The sequence below is a fragment of the Martes martes genome (genome assembly GCF_963455335.1).
Source record: "Martes martes genome assembly, chromosome: 12".
Classification (NCBI taxonomy): domain Eukaryota; kingdom Metazoa; phylum Chordata; class Mammalia; order Carnivora; family Mustelidae; genus Martes; species Martes martes.
In genome coordinates, this window is record NC_137900.1 from 11,381,228 (window position 1) to 11,400,036 (window position 18,809).

Genomic DNA, 18,809 nt, shown 5'->3' on the forward strand with positions numbered 1-18,809 from the left:
GATATATTTAAGACTTCTTTAGTAGTTAATTGCACATGTCCCTTGACTAGATACTAGTGCCACGAGAGAAGGGACTTTGGTTTGTTTTGTTCCCTGCTGTGTCTCCGGTTCCTAGAATGGTGCCTGGCCCAGAATGGGTCCTCAATAGGTACTTGTGGAAGGAAGGGATAAAGGAAAGAAAGAAGGTAAGAGACAGAGAAAGAAATAAAGGCAAGAAGGAAGGAAGGGAAGAAAAAAGGGGGGAAGAAGAAGGAAAAAAGGACTCTATTCCACAAATATATATTGAGACCCTGTTATTTTGCTAAGTGCTGTGGTAAGAAACAATTCAAAACAAGGTCACTGTACATTAGGAACTCACAGGCTTGTGGGGGAAAGTGCAGATGTACAACCACAGTGACACAGTGTATAATGGATGCTATGATAGGAAGAAGATTAAGACGTGGAAAGGGGTACCTGAACTGAAATGTGTTGAGGGGAGGGTCAGGGATGGCTTCCTAGTGGAGATGCCCACAGCACAGCTCCTGAGCTGAATCTAAAGGAACCATTCATTGGTGAAATCTGGAATTATACCAGTCAGGTTTCAAGGGTGGCATAATCGAATTCCTACTCCAGTGCTCCTTCTGGCTTCAGGAGAGTATGCGGGGCCATGGGGATGCAGCTTCCTGGACAAGCACTCATTCAGGCCACTTTCTCTGATTGTTTTATGAGTCTAAGCAATTATGGGAAATAGCATTTTAAACTATAGCTTTTTGTCTTGGTATTTTATTTAAACTTTATTCAGGTGCTGCTTAACTCTACCAGAGTGAGCCCCATGCAAGCTAAAATGCTCAGAGCTCTTCTCTCACGGTTCCTTCATTTGTAAAGTCCCTCACCCAAGGATCCTCACAACACTACCTCTGTCACGATCAGTATGTAAGACTGCTTTTGAGGAAGGAAACTTCCTCAAAACCGAGAAGAATTAAGTACAGGGTACCTTTGGTGCTGTGTCATAGAAGGTGAGAACTTACCAGACGTAAAGGAACAAGGAAAACCAATGGGTGATTTTTCTAAACAGGTTTTTCTTATATGACTAATGGATCAGTACAAAGGCATTTCCAGAACTAACAGGGCAATGTGAATGAGCACATTAGGCTAATATTAGTATGAATAGCATTACGGTCATTTTGGACTTTAAAATGGTAAATAAATGAATAGTACAAGAGTGTGCTAACATTCTTTTTATGAATCTATAAAAAATAGCCAAGAAAGTCTCAAATATGAGCTATTTTAGTGGATGAAAATATGATATTTAAAAATTAATGACCCTAAAAGGGATATAAAGGTATATAATTATACCAGATCTGAGAAATTCAATTATTATTTACTTAATTGGTTCAGGTATTTTTTTCTTTGATTGACATAGTAGAATAGTGTTTTGATCACAAGACTATACTTACAGATGCTTCTTGCATTCAGATCTATGTACTTGAAAGAGTCGTATGGATCAAATTTTTGTGAATGGAATAATTTTAAATGCCTTTGGAGGAGAACCACTTATACCAGAAAAAAGGGAGATGTTTGGGGCGAGTCAGTGATGGAGTCAGGGTCTCCTCTTGCTTCAGGTTTCTGTAATCTCTGAGCCTGAAGTTGATGCCACCAGTTCCGGCATCCTCATGTGGATCTACTTTGGATTGTCTTTTCCAACATCAGCACAAGTGCATCTGCCTCTACTGTTTCAGGAATTCTGTATAAATTTAGGCCAACTGAGTGTATTTTCCATGTGTACTGATGCAACTATGGGTTTACTGATTCAAACGTGTATCTGCTCTGTCATTTCTAGGGATCTGGGATAGGAATGAATGTGGGCTTCTGCCATTTTGATCCCATCACCTTCACAGCTCTTTTTCTATAACAATAATCATGCCTCATTTAACTCTTTGAGGAACTAGATTTTAATTTTTCAGTATATCAGTTTTCTGAAGCATGTGCTCTTGTTATTTTGAACAAACGGCACTTGAAAGATGCAGTCGCACGTGCACCTGTGTTCTTTGTCTCCACTGTCTATTCACCCTACTTTGTGGAGTGATGTTCTCTTCTGTACCCCTGGATAAAACGGTATGCAGATTTTATAATTTTTATGGTCACTCTCTGATCATAACAAGTCTACCGGTCCCATTTCAGTAATTAAAGTATCTCATCAAAATGATGAATTTCATTTAAGGTAGAAGCTTTTCTCTTCCTCCAGCTACTCTGCTCCAGGCCAGGGAAATCTGTAGAGGGAAGTGTGTCTGTGGGGGGAGGGCTGGCTGATCTTCTAGTTCTTCACTTGCTCTGTTCTTTCCTCCCTCGGACTTCAAGACAACCAAAAGGCCCTCTTGTGATTATTCTACTAATATTCATTACTTAACTGAGACTGTTTTTGTTACAAGAAACAGTTTTGTTATCTGAGGTGATGATAAGAAAAGATAGAACAGATAGTAGAAAAAAAGAATGAAATCATTTTTCTGATCATACCCCATGTCATGCCAGTTGCTCAACATAATGATGGGCAGGGAGCCTCACCGATTCTCTGAAATCCTTTAAATAATCTCTGTATGGAACTACTATTGTGTTCTCCTAGACATGAAAACAGAGCCAGAATTTCCAAGAGTAAAACTGCGAAATAGGAATCATCCTTTTTTAAAGATTAAGACTTTTTACGAAGTCTTGATATTGGTTGTTGATGATGGTGACCTTTTGGCAATGATACAAAAAAAGCTACAGTTGGTAGAGGAAGTGCTACTTAACAGCTTCAGTTAGGACTGAAGATCCAAGAGGATAGGTGCCAAGTTCTTCATTCCAAGGTGAGGTGCCAAATCTGTCACATGGAACATGCAAAGCATTTGGGCAATAACTGTCTCTCATCCACCTTGAAGATTAAAAAAAGAAAGAAGAGGTTGATCTTGAAGAGACCTGGCTGAGAGTATTTGGAATTTGGAGTCCTTTAGAGAGAATTTACATGCTGAGTTCCACCCCTCCTTTCCCCATGGGATAAGCTACTTCCTGCTGTAGTGTGGGACCTCGAGGATATTGGGCAGCAAGGGATTTGAGTGACTGTTACCCTGAAGTTGAGGAACATGGTTGACTGAGGTCGGACTTCCTCCTCAGGCAGCCTGTGCCATCACAGAGGGAGCCTGACATGGAAAGTGTCTGCACTTCCTACAGTATGGGTCAGAGGAGTCTGCTTCCGGGGACTCTGTAAGAACATAAGAAAGAAATGTCAATTAGCAATCAACTAAAATGCATCTTTCCAAGAGAGATTCTTCCAGGAGTAGGTCATCCTTAGGAGAAAGAGTCTGGCTACCATCAAATGTGAAACCTGAGGGGAGGTCACAAATGACTTTCTCTTTCCCTGTACCAGTTACCCAGTCAACAGTTACTGGGATTTCTTAAATGCTACATATATAAGAAGAGTTCATCTTGGAAGATTAGAAGTTGGGTCTTTAAGAAAAATTGATACTTAAGAAAATGGGGAATAATAATGATGTTATAAAGTGAACTTCCTAAACACACATTAGATATTTTTTATTTACCATTGGAGTCAAGCTAGATCTTATTATGCAAATTTAATGTAAATTTTAGTGATTATCCTGCAATTTTGTGCTGTGTTAATTTAGCAGTCTCACATACCAAATTACCAATCTCCAGTTTGTGGTATACACACACACACATATGTATATCTATATATACACACATATATGTATATATGTGTGTGTGTGTGTGTGTGTGTGTATCCAAAAAGATTTTTAAACACATGGTAGTGCTTTTATAAATTATCCACTCTTATGTCAGGTTATGAACATTTCTAGACCAAAGTGATTTTTCACATTAAAATGGTAATAGGATTAGGTTTGCCCACATGCAACAGACACCACAAATCAACAGTGGCTGTTCACATAAGGTTTTATTCTTTCATGTAAAAAGTCTGGATGATAGCAGGTCAGGAATGGTATGGAAGTTTGCCAGAAACCTGCTCCTTCCAGCTTTCTACCCTGCCATCCCTGCGCAGAGCCCAAGATGGCTGCCAGAAACCTGCTATTGTCCACATTTCATGCAGGAGGAAAAGGAAAGCAGTGGGAAGTTTCCCGGAGTTGTATAAATTATTTCCATTTATGCCTCATTGTTCAGAACCAGTCACTGGTTATATTTAAGTATAAAGGAGACTAGAAGTGCACTTGCTGTGGTGAGCACTGGGTGTTACATGGAAGTATTGAATCACTATATTGTACACCTGAAACTAATATTATATTGTATGTTAACTAACTGGAATTTAAATAAAAACTTTAAACTATCTTTTTAAAAGATAAAGGAGACTAGAAAATGTGGTCTGAAACACCAGGTCTCTAGCTAAAATTTTGGGGGTTCTAACACTGATGAAGACGGGAGATCTAAAATTGAGGGGTACAGGAAACAGAGCTTAGGAGTGGGTCCTGAAGACAGATGGTTTCTCTCTTGGTCTTGGCTCCACCACTTACTAGGTTGTAACTTTGGCCAAGAGTCTGACACTTTCCCTGTCTTTATTTCCTCAGGTGTGAAGTAGGAGTAGCAGAGTTTTCATGAACATTTAACGTAAAGACAGAACAGTGTCTAGCCGTGTGCTGTTATCACTACCATTATCCCCATGATTTACTGCAGCTCACTAAGCTGTAGTCAGTCAAGCCTCTGGAGTGTGTTTACTACACTCGCCTGGCCCTTCGTAGATATAGACTGATCAATGAATGAGTCAGGCTGCATGTTTTGAATTGTGGAATTTCTGCTTTCTCGCTGGTTTACCTGGGCCTCACGTATTCTGTTTCAGCCTCAGTTTTTCCTTAAAATGAAGATCAGCTATGCCAAGTGTTTTTCCTTTCTCCCTTCAGGCCTACTTTTCCCCCTTCTCAACCCTGCTCTGTGCCATGGAGGCTGACCTTTATGCACAGCTTCAGTGATCTTCCTTGCCCTCTGGCCTTCTGTTGGGATTAGCCTCTGGAAGACTGACAAGTGCCTTTGGGTCAAGCTTACACATGAAAACAAAACAGTAAAAAAAAAAAAAAAAAAAAAAAAGTGCCTAGTAATTTTTTCCTAAAAGAAATGTCTTAGTTTTTGTTAAAGTGTATAATATGAAGCTCAATTTAGTGTCTCTTACCATTGACTTATGAACCTGGGAATTTATGAGGAAGAGTAGTTGAGCGAAGGGTATAGGAGTCAAAGCTGGGAAATGGGGTTGGGTGGCTGGTGATTCAGGACATTGAAGTCTTAGAGAGCAGTGGTCAGAGAAGATCTCTAGAGCCATGGAATAGACCAGGGAACCAGGGCCAGAGACTATAGTTAAAATTGGTTTGAGTAGGATAGTTTCCTAGTTGTAGCAGAGCTTTATTATACCAACTTAAGCAGTCACTGATCAGTGCTTGACTATAGCTATGATTCTCCTGCAGTTGAAGTCTCCAAATATCTAAACAAAGGTCTCTCATTCGTTCTTTCTTTCTTTCTTTCTTTTCTTTTCTTTTTCTTTTTCTTTTTCTTTCTTTCTTTTGCTTCTTTCTTTCTTCTCTCTCTTTCTCTCTTAACAAAATCTGGTGGCATTAATGTGATCTAGTGCTTCATTGGATGTCTTCAGGTTTGGAGAAAGTAATGGGTTCTCTTGATGGTGGTGAGTTCTGCTGCTCTGCTGTGAACCTCCACATCCATGATCTTCTAGAGTCTGGAATGGAAAAAAAATATTGAATCCTCAGCATCCATTTTTATTTGTAAGATTCCCTAAATGTTAATCATGATGCTTCTTCAATTGGTTTGAGTGCATCTTACAATTTGCAAGTCTTTCTCATAGTAATAACTGCTTGATAATTTATTGAGTAATCCTCTGATGGAGAATGAATGGATGATGGTGGTGGTAACTCTGGTATCTGAGTCCAAAGTGATTTACAAAGTGATTGCTACAAACATTTTCTTACCTAGGGAAATTAAAATATACTAACCTTGAGAAGGAAGTAGAAAGCATGTAGCATTAGTATTTAGTTGAATGCTTTTCATAGAAACAACCAACTTGATTTTTTATTTTCCAATAACACATGGTAAGGAATGGCCATTTTCACATATTTATGATGAAATAGCTGAACTGCTATGAGATAGTACTTATTTTTCAATGTCAGTAGCATCAATAATTAAAATCAGAATGTACTTCAACAAAAAATACTTTAATAACTGACCATTTTTGGCAATGTATGTGTTTTTCTTATATGTGGCTTCCATTTTTCTAGATTTGGATATCAGAAACACATGAACAAATGGCACAAGTTTATTTAAATAGAGAATTGGATAAAATAAAGAGGAAGTCTTTATTGAATGACGAGACAATGAGCTCTGGGATTATTGAAAGGTATTCTTCTACTTTCCTTTGCTTACAGAACATAGACCTGCAGGCAAGGATTTGTATGAGTAGTGAGGAGGTGTAGCAGGCCCAGCTACACGTTACAGGGACCCATCAATCACAATGAACATATCTCAAGTTTCCATGCTTTTCTGCTCATGCCATTCCCTCTGTCTGGAGTTCCCTTTCCCTCAGTTGTTTGCCAATCAGCAGTACCCATTCGAGGTCCAGCTAAAATGTTACTTCCTCTTTATGCATTTTTCCTGGTCAGTGGTCTGACTAGATTTGAACACCAACTTCGCAATTTACTTGTGAAATAGTGTCTATAATATTCAGCTTATCAACCTATAACATGGGTATTATAAAAGTATCTACTTCCTAGGTTTCTCTGAAGTTTAGCTGAAAAGAAGTATGAAATGTACATAGAAATCTTACCTGACAAGCAGTTACTAATTAAGCTAATTCCTGTAAGCAGTCACTGATCAGGAGCAGTTGCTCTTATATTCTTGCCCTCTGAGCATTTTGTTTATGTTCTGAGTAGCAGTTAGAAGGTAAGTAGACTTACATTCTAGTTATTTATATGTGTATGTGTTTCTCCTGAAGAAGTACTTTGAGAGTAGGAACTCTTTCTTACTCATATCTGTAGTCCTGCAGCTTGGCACAGTGTCTTTCCATGGAAACGTCTTTCCATTCATCTTGTCTTATGTTGTAATTGTTGGAAAGTGAAGTCAAAACAATGACAAAATGCTGAATTTTTCATTTACGTGTTGGGACATTTTATTTTGCACAGTGCAGAAAAGTTGCAAACATGAATAACCTTTAAGAAACTATTCAGCCCGGGCGCCTTTGGCTCAGGTCATGATCTCAGGGTCCAGGGATCGAGCCCTGCATCGGGCTCTCTGCACAGCAGGGAACCTGCTTTCTCCTCTCTCTGCCTGCCTCTCTGCCTACTTGTGATCTCTGTCAAATAAATAAATAAAATCTTAAAAAAAAAATAAAGAAACTATTCAGCCTCAGCTGTAACCACCGTGCATTCGTAATAATTTTCTTCAAGGTTTTACAAGTTATAATTGGAGGGAGGATTCAGAGACTGACCAATCCCAATAATAACTGGTGCTCCCAATACAGCATTTTCTCAAGTAAATCAGTTTCTGACTACTCCCACCATCGTGGTTATTCTCGCTCACATAATCAACAGTTGGAGCAGGTGCTGGACTTGTTATCGCTTGAGCAAGGTGAACCGTACCCACCCCCAGCTGGCAACCTAGTTCACGCAGGAGCTTCTGTTGACTGATTTTTCCCCAAATTTAGCAGGTATATCCTCAATTATAGGTACTATCAATTTTATTACTGTAACTATTAATATAAAACCACAAGCCATTTCTCAATACCAAACACCATTATTTGTTTGATCAGTCCTACCTGAAGTCATTCTTTTACAATTGTCGCCCCCTTGTCTTAGCAGCCCGAATAGCTAGATTACTAGTCAGATGCAATCTCCGTAGTACGTTCTTCGCACGGAACTGCTGAATCGCTGTATTGTGCACCTGAACCTGATTTAACACTGTGTGTGAACTCCACTGGTCTTAAAATAAAAAATGAAAATTTTTTTTAAAAGGATTAAAAAAAAATTCAGCCCCAAATTAGTTTTGTATGGCTTTGAAAGTTTATAAATGTCAGTCTGACATGTTTTCTAAAAATTGTTGTCTTGTTTCCAGGAACACTGGACTACCTGTCACAGGCTTTGGAGCCCTCTTTACTAGACACCCACCAGATCGGCATAAAATGTTAGTAGACCCTAAACTGCTGCAGATTGCACAAAACATTTCTGAATTAATCAGGGCGTTTGTTTGTGGAGGTGGGAGGGTGAGGGTATACCAAGGTCAACCAAATACTCTTTACATGGCATTTTACAGATGCCTTTCCATTAACAAAAGGTTCCGCCCCCCATCAGTATGCAGGCACTGGTAGTATTATCAATCCTCATTATTCAAGATTCCATATTTGTAAATTCTCCTAGTTGCTAACATTTATTTGTAATCCCCCAAGCAGTACTTAGGGTGATTCTTTCATGGATATGCATAGAGTGGTGAAAAATTTAAGCCAGCCGATGTGCACATTTCCAGCCGAGTTGGAACAGAGCACAGCTCTGCCTCCTCATTTCAGCTCTCATACTGTACACAAGTGTCCTTTTCATGGTCTATTTAGTGCCATGATTTTTGCATTTTTTGGTGTACTTTTTGTTGGTGATTTTGCTGTTTGAGATGGCTTGAGAGTATAATGTTAAAGCACTGTCTAATGTCCCAGCACAAGAAGACTGTGATGGGACTTACGAAGAAAATACATGTTAGATAAGCTCACTTTTGGAGTGAGTTGTAATGCTGTTGGCTATGTTCATTGTTAATGAATAACAATATACATTATAGTGTCTTTAAACAGAAATATGCATAAAACCAGGTTATGCACTGATTGATGGAAATGTTGTGAGCAGAGGCTCTCAGGAACCTAATCCCGTGTTTCCCCTAAGAGCAATGGTTCAGTATTTGCTAAATTCAGTGTTTGCAGCGATTTTATAGAGCATTACTATGAATAATGAGAGTTGACTGTAGAGCAGGAGACTGTTATTTTCTGCTGAAAAAAGAAATACATTTATTTTGGGGCAGCATGATTTGTTACTATAGAAAAGAAATTTGTCTTCCACTCATCTTTCTAAAGAAGACAAACTTTCATAATTTCTGTAATGATATATAGATAAATGATATGGAATAAAGGTACTTAGAAGCATGATAAAATTCTAAGTATTGGGTTGTGTACTATGTAGATATGGATATATGTCATCATTACCAGAAATTTGGATGTTTTCCTTTGAGAAACGTCTGGCATTAGAACTAAGCTATTTTGCAATCTGCCTGAGGTTAGGGTGGGAAGTTTCTTAAATGAAAATGCCCCACCCCATTTCAGTCACTTGTAATTCTGGCTGGGTGTTCTAACAGTGCAGGTCCTAACCTTGATTCCTCCTGTGAGGCTGGCCTGGCCTGTGTCTCCCACAGCCTGCTGTAGCATACCCAAGTGGGCTGGGAGTATCCCCAGAACGATCCCTGCGGAGGGTGGACTTCTGGCTTCCATGAAATTGATGAGCTAAAAACAATGCGCTGGCTCCCTTCCCTGCACTAAAATCTGAAAATTCCAGTGAAGACATGGAAAGGCAGAATGAATCCAAAGGCAGACCTGAAAACTGTATCAAAACTTCGAGAAACTCTAAAGAAAATGATGGGCTAGTGGAGGAGACAGCTGGAAGATGGAAAGGGAAGAGGAGAGAGAAGACAAAAGTTGACGTCTCTAAGTGGAATCTTGGGCCAGTCCAGGGTGGGAGCTGTGATCTTGGTTGGCCAGGCTCAGACAGGAGCTGAATGAGTCTTGTCTATTGCATTTGCAAACATGGAGTGTATGCTCAAAGTTGAATTTTTCTGCATTGACTTTGCCTGCTGTTTTCAGTCCAGGACAGAAAACAAGACAGCAGGGCCCTACCTAATAGATGATTCGGTAACAACAGTCTATCTCCCTGAAACTCTGATCTCAGCATTGAAATCTGTAATGCTGCCACAGATGGCCAGTGGGGCCTGGAGCTCCAGTTCAAGAAATTAATCTCGGATACAAAGGAACTAGGCAGTGCATCTAAAGGAGAAAGAAATGCCAAGGAAAACAGGTGCAGTTAAGCCCAGGGACCGGCAGTAGGAGCGCTTAACTCCACCTCCCTCTCTCCCAGCGAAGACACTAGCTGACCCTCTCCTTTCAATGGGCCACCTTTGTAGTCGTCAAAGCAGAGGCAGCCGATGGTCTCAGGAATAATACTAATGAAGTCCCAGTTAAAAGATACCATGACTCATCTAAAGAGTAAAGGTATTATGAAGAATGACAGGACATAGACAACCTATATCAGAGGAAGCAGACCCAATGGAACAGGAATTTAAAGCTTTATTTTTGGGGAATATAAAGGAAACAAAAATAGGGACAGCAATAAAAATCAAGTTGATGTTCACTTTCCAACAGCAATACTGGATTGCAAGAATATAACATTGAAGCGTTGAAGGAAAAGAATTTCAAGCCTAGAACTATGGGAATGGGAGGGTCAAGTAAAGATACCTTCAGGCACACAAGGACTGGTTTCAGACTTACTGTCCTGCCATGCTTAGTTATAGAACTGGGCAAAATGTCGTAGGCAACTGTTGTCAGGCGTTGGGTAGCAACTGTGTGGCTCTGTGCTCCTTGAGATGAGAGGGGAGCATCCCACTCTCCCCAGACTTACTCTCTGAGGATACTTCTTTCGGGTGTGGCACCAGGAGGTGAGCCCAAATGTAGAGAGCAGTGTTCTTGTCGAGCTGGGAAGCAGGAATAGGAATTTAGAGCTTCTGATGGGACTAAAATTTGTAGGACAGGGTATTGGAGGGAAGAAAGTTGTGTGTGGAGGTGGGAACAGGAATCTGCATGGAGTTCCTCTTGGGTTCTTGGTCGAGCATGAGGCTCTGTATGCACTATGGAAAGAATAGCTACCCCTGGTTTTAAAAGATCATATAGAACTATCTGCAGTGTATTCTGAAATTTTACATGAGGCTGCCTCCTGCAGGGTACTATTGTGTAGCGGGTTCCAGGGCTGTGTCACCTGCCTTCAAATCCTGGCATTGCTGCTTACCAGCTGTGTGATCTTGGGCAAGTTGCCTAACCATTTTGTACCTCAGTTTCATCATTTGTAAAATGATACTTATAAAGGCATCCATGTTCTGGGGTTGCTGTGATGATTAAACAAGTTAATATACATAAGATAATTAAAACAGTAATCGATGTGTACGTGTTAAGTGCTGTGCGTGATGGCTGGGCCAGACACTCGGCAGTCTAGAGACTCCTATCTATCAATTCAGGGAAGTGTACTTAATTGACTTCATTGATGATTTATACCTTCCATTTTCTGTGTTCTTTCCTTTTGGAAATCCTTTATTTGGATGTTGAATTGCTTGGTCTGGTCCTCTAATTTTCTTGTCTTTCTCTTTTATCTTTGCATTTAGTATCTAGTCTGTTTCTTCAACCCTACTTTTGAGTTCTTTTGTTTTGTTTGTTTGTTTTTTAATTCTTCTGTTTTTATAGGATCCTTTTTCAATTTCATGACTGTAGTATCTTATCTATCTAGGGATGTTAGTGATTGTTTTTCTTAAATTTTTTTCTCTATGTATACTCTCTATTTCCTCCAAAATGCTTTTTGTTTCTGTTTGTTTTTTGAGTGTATGATATCTATCTTCCTTGCTGGAGGCTTTCTTGAGATATCTAATAATCAATCCTTGCTTTCCGGCTCATGATTAAGAGCCTGAGAGTGAAGCTTACTGACTTGGAGCTTTATTGGAGATATGTAGGTGGGTCTCTTTGGGCTTTGTTGTTGTTGTTGTCGTTGTTGTTATTGTTGTTGTTTTCTCCCCGGAAGCTCTGGCGTCAGCAGTCTTTCCTCTTGGGCTGGTCAGATTCCCCAGAGGAAGCGCCCTTACTTGACCATCTGACAGGTGAAGGACTGGTGTCTATGTTCTTGGAGTAAACAGGGTATTTTGCTGGGACATCAGTGTTAATCTTTCATTATGTATGGTCAGTGAACCATGTTGTTGATCAATGACTTTCTCTTTTACCCTTTCTAGTGAATACATTTCTAGCTTCCTGCTGGAAGAAAGGAGGGGCAGTTACCCAGCAGCAGGGAATGGCAGAGGGGCCTGGAGCTCTGACTGCTTCTCCAGCAGCACTAACCCAGTCCTCCCTTACTGCTTTAGATTTACTCAGTTTTCTGCTAAGTCAGAGACCACTTGTTCATCTTCTCTCAAGCTTCCAGAATTTGTTTCTCTTGTCCCTTTTTCTGTTCTCGTTATTCTTGTAGGTTTATTTTTTTAAAGCCTCTTTAATATGCTTTCAGTGGAGCTTTTTTGAAGAAGCGAAATGCAATGTGTACCTTTAATCTTAACTGAGAAGTTGTCAAGTCTCATCTGAAATGTCACCTCCTCCAGAGGACCTTCCCTTGCTACTGTCACTCCCAGCCCTCATGACTTGGTAGGTCCCTTGTGGGTGTCCATGACTCTTGTATGCCTCTTTCATCCTAACACTATTCATCTTCGTTGTGATGACTTGCATTCCTGTTTGTCTTTCTTGCTAAACTCAGTGTTTTAAAGGGAAAACTGTCACAGCTCTATCCCCAGTGCCTATAGCCACTGCACAGTCGGTAATCATTTCTTGAATGAATGGATTATTTCTGATGTGGAACAGAAAATTCTTTTTTTTTTTTTTAAGTATTTTTTCTTTTTCTTTTCTTTCCTTTTTTTTTTTTTTTTTTTTTGCGAGAGAGAGCGGAGAGAGAGAATAAGCAGAGGGAGAGAGGCAGAGAGAGAGAGAAGCAGGCTCCCGGATAATCAGGGAGCCTGATGCGGGACTGGATCCCAGGATTCTGGGATCAAAACCTGAAACGAAGCAGACGCTTAACCAACTGAGCCACCAGGTGCCCTGGAACAGAAAATTCTAATGGAAGAGAGGTATTACTGTTTCCTAGCTTATTTGATTTAGGGTTTTAAGACGTGTAGAGCCAGAAGTTGTTCTGAGTTCTATTCTAGTGAATGCATTAGAAGACATAGTCTTTTAGAAAATCAGTCCTTATTAAGTTTGAATTGCTGAATTACTTGTTTGTCTTATTTGATTGAGTATTAGCAAGGAAATAAATACTTGAGCACCTTTTCCTTCACTAATTCCATATGTAATTTCTTCTTTCAGTTAATGTGCACTAATTACAGTGTGTTCCATACCATAGAATGCTGTGATGTTTTAGAATCTTCTCTCTTTAATATTAAATATTCTTTTGCTTCTTGCCAACTGTACAGCTGTGGAAGTTAAATGTCAACTTTAAAAGGCAATGAATAAGAATGAGTTTGCTCAATGGACCAAAATAATGTGCTTCAACTTATAAAAAGAAAGGCTGTAATCATAATGTAAATTTAAACTTCTAGTTACCTCTTAACAAAAAAAAAAAATCAGAATATAGGAGTAGCTTTGTTATTAAGGAGACATTAGTCAGATGCATTTATCTAACATCCATTATATTATGATGGGATTTGACAGGCTGTTTCTTTTCTCACAACTCAACTGATAGCCAGCCCACTGTATTTTGGGCCAGTGTGAAGAAGACACATACCTTTCCTCCTTAAACTGGCAGCAAATGTCTCTGGAACATACTGAAAATCAGAACTAGAATGTTTGGACAACACTTATCACTCCCAACCTTAATTAGAGAAAAGGGCTTTGTGGATAATTCCTTCCACTTATGTCACAGACTGAGATAATTTTTTTTTCTTTTAGAGAGCGAAAGAGAAAGAGTGCAAGGTGTGGGGGAGGGCAAGGAAGAGAGAGAATCCAAAACAGGCTCCATGTCCAGCGTGACCCTGAGATCATGATCTGAGCCAAAATCAAGAGTCAGACGCTTAATAGACTGAGGCACCCAGGCTCCCTGACTGAGATAAATTCTTAAAAATTGTGATATAAGGGGGCACCTGGGTGGCTCAATGGGTTAAAGCCTCTGCCTTCAGTTCAGGTCATGATCCCAGTGTCCTGGGATCGAGCCCCGCATCGGGCTCCCTGCTCAGCACAGGGCCTGCTTCCCTTCCTCTCTCTCTGCCTGCCTCTCTGCCTACTTGTGATCTCTGTCTGTCAAATAAGTAAATAAAATCTTTAAAAAAAAAATTGTGATATAAGGAGCAGTGAGGTTAAGACTAAAATTGATATCAATGACTCACCTTTAAAAATGAGATTTATATACATTGAGGCTAGATTGAGCTTCTCAAGAACTAGAATTATTGTTTCTCTTGAGAGTTGGTTATATTTCTTTCAGTGAGTTTCCAAAGAATTAATAATGACTAGCGATGGAAAGGGTGAGAGGGAGGCCCAAAGACCTCAGCCATCAACAGTGTTCTTCTGGTCTCCGATGGGGACGGTTGCATGTGTAGGGCATCTCTGACATATATCCCTTTTACTACATGGATAGAGTCATTAGAGGCACAGAAACGTAATGAGAGACACATTTAAGACACATAGGAAATATGGGTAAGAATGTGAATCTAATTAGTAAAGTAAGAGGCTTTTTTTGCCCTCCTATCTTGTTCTCAAGAATTCTGAAGCAACTTTCACTTAATTTGGAAGCTCTTTATGGAAAGCAAATTCACTGATTATCAGAAGGCCCTTGGATACATGATTATCTCATACAAAATCATTTTATGATTGCCCATAGGAACAGACAGTTATAGCTGATTCATTCTAAGAAGTAAGGTTTCCATGTATAATATTTGTACTGCATCTGTGACCATTAACCAACCAACTAACCAGAAACCAAAACAACAGAACAAACAAACGAAACAAACAACAACAAAGGCTATATCAGGCAGATCCAATTTTGTAAATGAGATTTAGTATAAACATAATTTTAAGACCTTATTTCTCAGAAGCCCTTATTTAAATATTGCATATGTAGCCATGCATGGTTCTGGGATAATGGCTCACAGGAAAAGCCAGTTTTTCTTTACAGGGAAGAGCCAACTCTGGCATAGAATATAAGCTGGGTGAGAAGCATGCCCACGGGGTCCTATGTCAGTTTGAGGGCAGCCAAGAAGTCCTGACTACCAACCGGAGGATGAAGTATGAAAATTAGGCCTCTATTAGGACAGCCGTAACTACTGTTTTGTCACTTTGACCAAATTCCATTGTCTCCCAGTGGTGGTGATTAGTGTATATTGTCAAAATTTTATAATAAATGTTTCTTGTTCCCAGAAGTCATCCAAACGCTTATGTGATTCACATGACTGGAGGAGAAAGAAATTAATAGTGTTTTCAACCACAGGGTAGCTATTTGGGCTTAGTGTGGTTTTTCAGAAAAAGCATGGTATGAGAAAATAGGAGACATGGGTTCTACTTCTGGACCTGCCCTGAACTGCTATGTGACCTTGTGCTGGCTAATAAGCCTCTCTGGGTTCCAGTTGTTTCCATCTGCAAAACGAGGGGATTGAAGCAAATGATCTGTAAAGTCCTTTTCTGCTCTAAAATGTTATGGTTCTAAGGAGAAAGGCATCTGTAGTCACATAAATGGACAAGTTAAATGAGGCCAAAAAGTGTTCAGGCAGTTAAGTTTTCATTGTTGGCATAGAGCACTTACCCATATGTGTGTGGAGTGATTACTTTATGGTAGCCATAGCGAGCAACGAGCGCAGGCCGCAGCTTAAACTCTTTCCATTTATTTCTCTCACTGGGGCACTTAACATCTGTAAAACCTTTGGCACTCTAAAGAGGAAAGGGACTGAATATGAATAGTAAGAGTGTGTCGTCCCCCCCCCCCCCACTTTGTTTTTGTTTTTCCTTTTCTCAAAGTGCAGTGCAAGGCATTGGCTTCCTTTTCTACTCAGGCACTTCTGTGGTGGCCTATCTCTTGGTAAGTTACCACCCAGATGTTGAACATTTTCCCAGAGGGACAAAAAGTTAAAAAAGAAATGCCCTATAATGATGGTGGTGAGGATAACAACAAGGAAAATGTGAAGTGGAGAATGACTTGGTGGATTGATGGCTGACTCAGACCATCCCTGTAAGTGTTTATAGAATCTAACTTCATTAGAATAGCCATTCAGCTTACAAACTGACATTCAGGTTTATTTTCATAGTCATGTATGCTTAGTGAGGCCCTCAAGGTAAAATTATGAAGGTCGCCTTATTCAATTTACTTATTTAGTCTCTAGCTTCCAGAAGTAGTCATCAAGAATTCCTTCCATCTCCGCACATGCATGCCACAGCTCCCATCAAGAGGCAGAGGTAATTTGCCTGTCTTAGAAATCTGGGCTGGCCTTGTGACTTGCTTTGATCAATAGAATATAGCAGAAGTGATGCTCTGGGACATCCGAGTGCAGACCTTATGAGACTGGTAGTTCCTGCCTTCTGATTCTTGGACTCTAGCCAATAGGCTGTGAGAAGCTCGAGACACATGGAAGAGAGCCATGGCATCGTGTTTGACAGCTCCAAAGGAGCTCGCAGATGACAGATAAAACCACCTGCCAGCCATGAGGAAGAGCTATCTTGGATATTCCAGTCTAGTCAAGTGCCTGGATGACTGTAGCTCTAATAGACATCACATGGAGCAAAAACCACCCAGCTGAGCCTATCATCCCACAGAATAGTCAGAGATAATAAAGTAGTTCTTATTTTAAGCCAGTAACTTTTACACCACAGCAATAGGTAACTGAAGCAACCTTTATGTCTCTAACTACTATGACTATATGGCTGCTTCTACCATTATCCAGCTTATGGCAGAATTTTTGTCATTGCTAATCCACTGGGGATGGAAGCAGTTCAAACTTTTGGGACTGGTGAGCTAATAAAACAAGTGAGTGGCCAAGATTTTCAAAATGTCATTATTATGGAATTTCTATTTGATCATGACATTACCTTTTATCCCATGTATATTAATGATAAGCCTGTATTACTAATATTACTCTTTATGATGTTGGAAGGTTATGTGGTTGTCATAATGTCATAATTAAAGTCTTCAGTGGGTCTCAGTAGATAGTAATATACTACGCATCTTTGAGCTAGAGAAGTGGTTTCACAGGAACAAGAACTTCCCAGCATTACAGAAATCTTTGCTGCCATCTGTATTTAACTTGATTCTGTATTTGGCACTTACACAGTTAAATTGTTACCTTAACATATAAGACTTATATTGTTCATCCAAATGGCTTGCAAAATTTATTAGGACTGAGGAAATTATTTGTGTCCCCCATATCTAAATTCATTCTTTTGACATAATAAGTGCCTACTATGAATTAAGATCAATAAACTGTTCAGAATGTAGAGATAAAAGACACCCCATTCCTGAAGTAGCTCATCATCTAATACATGACACAGAAAAATGACCAGTTAATACTCAAGTATCTGTAAGGGATACACTTAGCTAAAAGTAACAGAAAACTTAACTAATAGCAACTTGAATAGTCAAGGAATTTTGTCAGCTGGCATGAGATATAAAGGGGTTAAGACTGGCGTGGCACCTACATGATGTCATTAAGGATGTAGGGTCTTTTTGTCTCCTTTCTTTGTAAATTTTGCTAGTAACATTCGTCTTCACAGTGTCAAGATGGTTTCTATGCCTCCCCAAGTTAATATGTTCTAGAAAGGAAGAAGTGAGAAAATGAAGTAGTAGAGAAAGACAAGAGAGAAGGGAGGTTGAATGGCACTCATGATGGGCATGCCTGGTTCACAGAGTAGGAGTTTTCAGGATAGCAGCTAATGTTGGAGAGAGATGTTTAGGACAAAGCAGGTAGGGCCTGAAAACTATGTTAAGGAGTTTGGATGTTATCATGAAGGCAAGAGTGAATGGTTTTCACGTATGGGATAGAAACAGATTTGTGTTTAGAAAGCAGAAGGCAGTTAGTAGAGGACAGGAATTGCCATCAGAGGCTGGCTGTTGAACTAATCAAGGTCAGACATAATACGGTTCCGACCTTTAGTGGTGGTGGTGTGGAGGAAGAGAAGGTTTCATAGTTTAGATATATTAAGAGAGAAGAATAGACATCCACTCCAGGTTGATTCCCAGGCTTCCGGTTTAGGCATCTGGGGATTGCTGGGACCATTCACTGAGGCAGTGAAGAAAAGAGCAAGAGCAAATGCCAGGGTGCAGGTGGGGAGCTGAGACTGGAGCCTGAGCAAGGTCACTGACCCCATCCGACTGCTAATGTAAGTGTCCTAACCAGTTCCTCTGCCTCCAGTCTTGTCCCTTTCAATCCATTCACCATCCTGCAGCTTGAATATTTCAATTAAAATGCAAAGAGAACCATCTTCCACTCTTTAATTAGTATCATTGCAGTATTGTTTTTTCTTCTTGTGTTAATGAGCACCTAGTATGTGTCTGGCATTGAGCCAAGGGCTTTGCCGCCTTATTTAATTCTCCTTCTTTGAGATAGACACTGCAGCTATCTCCATTAAAAAGGGCTCAGAGAGGTAAAGTAACTTCCTAAAATTTCCTTAAGTAGTAAGCATCAGGACTGAGTTTTAAACTCATGTCTGGTCTGTCTGATTGCAGAGCTTGTGTCCTTAATCAGTATAATACATTGTCTTTCGTGTTTAGATATGTAGCGCGCTCCATTTCCTTCAAAGTACTTTCACATGCATTATCTACAATCTACTATTTGTTCTCTCCTAGTAGTAGTCAAGGTCCTATGAGTAGGTATCTTCCTAATTGTACAGACAAGGAAATCAAAGCACAGAGATAACCATGGAATCCTATTTCTCATTAATTAATCTCTGTCCAGTCTGTAAGTATTTATGGAAGAGATACTGAAGAGGTAATTAAGATGTAAAGTGTTTAAATGACTTGCTCAAGGCCCCATGACTCCTTGGTGGT

General features: G+C 39.8%; 1 protein-coding gene across 2 annotated transcripts in view; it reads left to right on the forward strand.

Moving 5' to 3' along the window:
- The window catches only part of CFAP95 (cilia and flagella associated protein 95), a gene marked incomplete at its 5' end in the record, with an annotated part of 75,044 nt that overhangs the window by 30,018 nt on the left and 26,217 nt on the right, over nucleotides 1–18,809 (forward strand). The window contains 2 exons of one of the 2 annotated variants that reach the window (XM_080819594.1): nucleotides 6,255–6,373; nucleotides 8,083–8,151. In XM_080819594.1, the coding sequence (XP_080675720.1) occupies nucleotides 6,255–6,373; nucleotides 8,083–8,151 (188 nt within the window). Of the gene's footprint in view, nucleotides 1–6,254; nucleotides 6,374–8,082; nucleotides 8,209–18,809 lie in introns of both variants that reach the window. The other variant, XM_080819593.1, reaches the window with a different exon arrangement.